The 5907-nt window shown below is 45.1% G+C and overlaps 1 protein-coding gene across 1 annotated transcript in view; it reads left to right on the top strand.

The window, feature by feature from the left end:
• Positions 1-2688: 2688 nt before the first annotated feature.
• ARHGAP32 (Rho GTPase activating protein 32) overlaps positions 2689-5907 on the top strand; it is a 33036-nt gene continuing 29817 nt past the window's right edge. The window contains 1 exon segment of the mRNA XM_009708217.1: positions 2689-2830. Coding sequence (XP_009706519.1) covers positions 2725-2830 — 106 coding nt within the window. The 5' untranslated portion in view covers positions 2689-2724.

The following is a 5907-nucleotide window of genomic DNA, read 5'->3' as shown; positions in this document are numbered from 1 at the left end:
AGAGCGGTGAAGGGAACCGTGTTTAACCAAGGAACCGTGCAAGTGTTTCGGGAGGCCGTTGATAAGTGAATTTCTGGTTACTGAACCTGCTCAGGCATTGCCCCGCCAGCGTCTTGGGCTGTTGCACTGGTACACTATGGGAGTGTGTGTGTAGGAGTCTACTTAATGATGCAGAAAACAAGACAATTATTTTAAGGTGTACTGAGTGGCTTTAAAGGCAGAGCAGATTTATTGTGTTTTAAGAACTCCGGTCTCCTTTCTGCTTAGTGATGTAAACAAGTATCAATACCGAGCAAAGTACATCTTTGTGTACCCATTGCACCTTTTTCTGGTTTTAATGCCAGAGGTGACCCCCAAAAGTCACTTGCTGACCTGGTCGCCAGCATTAGCAGAATTTCTGCGGTACTGGAATTGGATGCCTTTTTCTCCATTTTAAATCCATTATCTGATGGACTCATTTTTTATTAAGTCAAGCGAGATACTTCGTGAAGCCCTGTGTACGGAGTCCGTGAAATGATTCAAATGAATACACACGTATTAGTAATTGCTTTATTTGTCTGTTTATTGACTGTTGTAAAAGCAGCTGTCTCAGGTCTATCGCCTCCGATAGCATTATCCCAGGAGCCCGAGGGTGCTAACCCTGTGAAATTCCACACAAGTCAGGGTAAGACTCTGAGCGGGGCTGATAGGGGATGATAAATGAGCTGTTACTTTACTGTGATGATGGATACAACCAAAATCTATCCTAACTTCGTTTGGCATGTCAGCGCAATCTCTTCATTTATTGCATGTAATTAAAAAACCCCATCAAACTGCAAACATTCCTTTAATGAAAGCCCCCGTAGCCACAGTTTGTCGTGCTCAGCGCTTCTGCGTTTTGTTAAATGATTTGGGATCGATTGTTGAGAATGCAGACATGGGGTTTGTGGGAGATCGTAGGATTTCGGTTGTTCGAGTGTATTTGGCTGCTGCAGATCAGTGGGGCGTCGCGCTGCAAAAAGGGACTGGATCCAAAAGCAGAACTCTACTCACATAGATAAAAATATGTTAAGGTCATTGGAATCAGGTTTATGATAAATAGAGGGACTGCATCAGTAGCTGGTAAAATAGAAGGAAAAATACTCAGCTGTTGAAAGGCATTAAAACATCATGAAACGTAGCATGGTATAACCTTGTTCTTGGGACAAGGTTTTTCATGTTGTCTGGTTGAAGAATACCCTGTCTGCCTGTATGAAGCATTACTGCATAAATCTCTCTTCTGCTGAGTCCCAACTTCCAAAGCCGCTCGTGGAATTTCGGGTTGTATGTGCTACTGAGCGGTGAGTGACACTGAAGAGATGCACCTTTGTCAGCAAGGGTCTTTATTGCTTTTGTCGTTTGTCCGAAATAACGTTACTCTGCTGAGATTTGATTACGGTACTTTGGGTTTTAATGCAGGTGAAATACACGGTTGTCTTTCCTCTCTGGGATCCGAGACAGGAGCAGGGGAGAGCGATTGCCGGTATTGCCTTGCGGTGCTGCGGGAGCCTTTACAACTTCCTGGAGCTGTAAAAGCTTCCTCACAAAGCACAGCCTTTTATACCTAGTGATTTGTTCTTTTCAATAGAGCTCTTCTGTTGAAGTTAAACTGCTTTTAAATCACGTGTACAATGGCACTTTTGTTGGGGAGGCCGGAGCCTTCTCGCTTTCAGAGCAGGCCTCGGGAAGAAAAGTTGACATTCAGGGGCATTGTTCTGCCTCCCATTCAAACCTGCGCTCAGCCTCTCCTCCCGATTTGCATGAGTTTATTTGTGTCACCCACTTCTGCCCTGTGTGACTCTCCGTATCGTTCGACTGTGGATTATGCTCCTTAGCGGGACGGGATGGTTTTAACGGTGACCGATTTCACCAGCGTAACGCAGAGACCGCGCGGCGTCGCGTAGAGAAGCGGAGCAGGAGGTTTAGAGGGATGGCTCTCGTCTCTTTGTAGGCTTCTTGTGTTCGTTCTGGAGGGGATTAACGGCATCTCTTCAAATCAGCAGCTTTAGTTTTCTATTAAATGAAACAAAGACAGTAATGTTTTTATCTCGCAATGGTTTGAGAAGGCTCGGGGAACTAATAATGCCCCGGAATGGGCTGTACCTCCGCAGCTGCAGCGAGGTTCATTACAGTTGCAGGTGTGCTGGAAGGGCAGTCTATAGCACTTAGAGCTCAACGTCCTCTAGGTTCAGATATTATTAGTCATTTATTTGTTCTGGAGGCACCTAAGACTGCTAGAATGAGAGCCAGTAACAAAGCATTTATTTCTGCTTGGAGATTATGTACCGTGTTTGTGAGTGTACATGAGATTACTGGTTTTGTTAGTTTAGCCTTGATGAAAATTGTAGCTCTCAGGTGCTCCCACCATCCAATATGCCGTGACAGTCCTTTAGTACACTCCCACCTGAAGCTGCTTTGCAGATAAATGTGTCTTTGTGTTAAATTCTTCCATTACAGCTGCCTCCTCTTGTTTCTGCAGTAGCCAAGAATTAGAACAAAAGCCAAGTCTCTGTTTCGTATCGGACCTTGGAAAATCTGTTTCTGTACAGAATTGATATTAAGGTTACTATAGTTCTTACGTGCTCTGTAGAACGTGTTATGCTTGGCCTTGCCTAACTGAGCCGAATCTAAACTGAAGCGGTCTTTTTATTTTGTTGTGCAGTGTCGAAAAAACACGGCAAGCTCATCACCTTCCTTCGTACATTCATGAAGTCGCGCCCAACGAAACAGAAACTGAAACAGCGGGGGATCCTGAAGGAAAGGGTGTTCGGCTGTGACCTGGGAGAGCATCTTCTCAACTCTGGCCATGACGGTAAGAAACAATCCATTCTCCAGTTCTTTCTCTGTTGGGAATCTTATTTCAGGGTGATCGTAGCTAGCAAAGGGCTAGCTCGTACTAGCAGAGAAACATGGAACGAAGATCGATGGCTGAAAGGTAGATTGAGGCTAATTCTAATAAGAAGCGTCATGGTTCAAGGTGGGAGCACTGAAGATGGATGGAACTACTGAAGATGAGTTCTCAACCTCTTGAAGTCTTCAAATAAATATGACATTTTTCTTTGCAGGGAAATAAACTTTATGTGTCACTGTCAATGAATAATGGACATAACTGGTATGTTAAAAGCCATACGTTTCTCTAACTCAGTACCTTTGTATGATTCTAGCACAATTTGCAGTGTAAATCCTTCATCTGCTTTTTTCCTTGATTTCACAAAATTTACGGGAATTAACTGGATGTTATGTTTTGTCATAGCTTCCTTTTCTCTCAGTTTGTTAGGGTGAGTTTTCTGTAGCTCCCTCTCGATCTCTTTCGTCTTCCCATCGACAGTTTAGGGAGGTAGCAGAGAAGAGCTGTCTGCTCCAAGGAAAAAATGACACAGTTGTTACTACTCTTCCTCGGAGGAACTTTTGTTTCACATGCTCTTTCCTACCCTCTCATTGTGACATCTCCAATCTAGGCTGTGAAGTCAGGGAGGTACCTGCGTTGCCACATAGCAAACAGAGGACTCGAATTCTTTCACAGTTCACTAGCCAAGGTCACTCCCGTAAATGGCCCACGCTGAGGGTTATTTAGAAAAGCAGCATGGAGCAGCCACAGGCTGCAGCCAGTTTGCCCAGGAGTTAAAGCCATCAGGAAATTAGTGATGAGTGTAGCATCGCTGTCTGGCTATGTCAGCTTGTTGATCTGTTTCATATTTTTTGCTCCTTGCCTAACGCAGTAGATGTTGCAGTAGACCTCTTACGCCAAAGTTGTTCATCTGATGTCTCCCAGCTTTTGCGTGCAGGCTGGAGAAGTGATGTGTGGGATAGGAAAGGGGTTTTTTCTCTGACGTTTGTTCTCAGTGGTACTTCAGACTCCTTGTTCATACAAGTGCCTTTTGGAAAAGGGATGGTAAAGGGCATGCACTTTTTCCAACTGATTTGGTTGGTAACGGCAATGTGCACTCCCTTGCCTGACATGAAGTGTTTTACTACCAGTTGGTGAATAATATGAGCTTGTTCGTATGGAATCAGGACTGTGGCAAGGCTCATTGCCTTGTTAATTGGAACCAGTAGAGATCTTTATTGCTGGGGCTTGAAAAGCATCAGAGAGCCAGAAACTGGATGGTTTGGAGACAAAAACAGACAGTAACCCATGTAAGCGCTACATCGGGAGTCGGTAATTTACACCGCCGGGTAGCTATGGAGCTGGTTTTATATTCATGCTGTGGGAGCAATCTTGGGGGGCAGGAGGCATGCCAGCAGAGTGAGCTCATTAATGGGAAAGAGAGAATTCTCTTTTATCCCCAGCCCTCCTCCTGTCCATTTTAGTTAGGCACAAGTCAGCAATAATTAAAGCTTTTCCCTGCCCTCTGCGCTGACTCCTTCCCCTGGCTTTAAGGGGTACGCATCTCATTTAGCATTAAAAGACCCATCCTGAGCTGAACTGAACTGTTCCAACTCCACTGGAGGCTCCTGTTTGACAGTCTCTAGGAGCTCACGGCTGCTTCTGGTCACTCCCCTACCGTCACGTGTAACTGAGTGACGGTGACTGAGCCGTGCTAATGAGGTCTCCTCATCTGAGAAGTTACCAGTTGCTTTCACCCTTGATTTAATAACTCTTTCCTAACTCTCTGGAGTGAAGCAGATCCAATTTGACTGTTGCTAACAGGGGCATGTCTCCGTTTCACACAGCAAGATTGTTTTTTTTCTGTGTGATTCAGCTCTCTGACCTGTATTCCAAGTGACGTAATCCCCAGGATTGGTTTTGTGGAGACGTTTCTGGGTTCCTGTGAATCGAGCTCCATGCATGCACAGCATTTTAAGATTCCCTCATTCTGTAGCATTAATGCTGCTCAGTCTTGAAGCCAAGTGTAGTGCTGATCTGTTAAAAGGGGACGGAGATGTCACAGGAGACCCTGGGCTGAATTAGATAGAGCAAAGATGCGATCCTGCTCCTTCACCTGATAACCAGAACAACACCAAGTGTTTTTATTAGGAGCACAGAGTGCTGTAGCTGAAGTCTGTGCACGGTACTTACCGGTAATGCTTTGGGATTACAACCATAAAACATCTCGCTTCAGAAAAACAAAAAAAGAACCCAATGCATTCATAGATTCATTTAGGTTAACGCTGGTTTTGATGGGTTGCTGTCCAATACCCCAGAGATTTGGCAGGACAGAAGGAGAAAATGACACCATCCACGGTGTTTGAAATGAGTGGCGAGGCATTCGTGTGCTCCTTGGAAACACAATATTGAACCAAACCGGAGTTATGTTAAGAATTTTATTAATTATCAGCTTTGGGAAGCTGACAAAGCCTACATTGTCAAGAATTCGCTGTGAAACAATACAAGCAGTCCCAGGTTTGCAGTTGTGAACATGGTGAGAGGAAACGGTGAGAGAGGAGCGGACCAAGAGAACAGAAGGGATAGGAAGGACAAAAACATGAAACGGGTCTAACTTTCTTTTTTTTACTGGACACTATGTTGAGGCAGCTGGCTGAGATTGCTTAGCTAGGAGCAGAGCGTACTTGCTGTCGTGTCTCTGTGTACCCAGAAGGGGATTTACAAACACAGAGGAGATGTTTTCCCTACTGCAGTGTGTCTTTCTGCGGGCTCAGCAAGCAATCGCTCTCATTCTGCATCCCCTTTCAAAAGGAGAATAAATTGGCACGAGATGCGTAGGAGGAGAGCAATGCAGAAACACGACCTTACTGTTGCAAAGCAAAAGCCCAGGCTATACCGTCCTGCCAAGCTCCGTACACGCACTTGACGTTCAGCATACGCCGAGTTCTGAACTAGCAAAGCATTTGTCTTGGTTTACCAGAGGTTTTGAGGTTAGTCTTGCGCTGAGGCAGAGTGCCCTCTCTTCTGAGCGGTTCCTCACAGGCTGGTGTGACGGAACCTGC

The sequence above is a fragment of the Cariama cristata genome, unplaced genomic scaffold (genome assembly GCF_000690535.1).
Source record: "Cariama cristata isolate BGI_N322 unplaced genomic scaffold, ASM69053v1 scaffold2769, whole genome shotgun sequence".
Lineage (NCBI taxonomy): Eukaryota > Metazoa > Chordata > Aves > Cariamiformes > Cariamidae > Cariama > Cariama cristata.
Note: the sequence above shows the minus strand (reverse complement) of the source record. Positions and strands in the feature narration are given on the sequence as shown.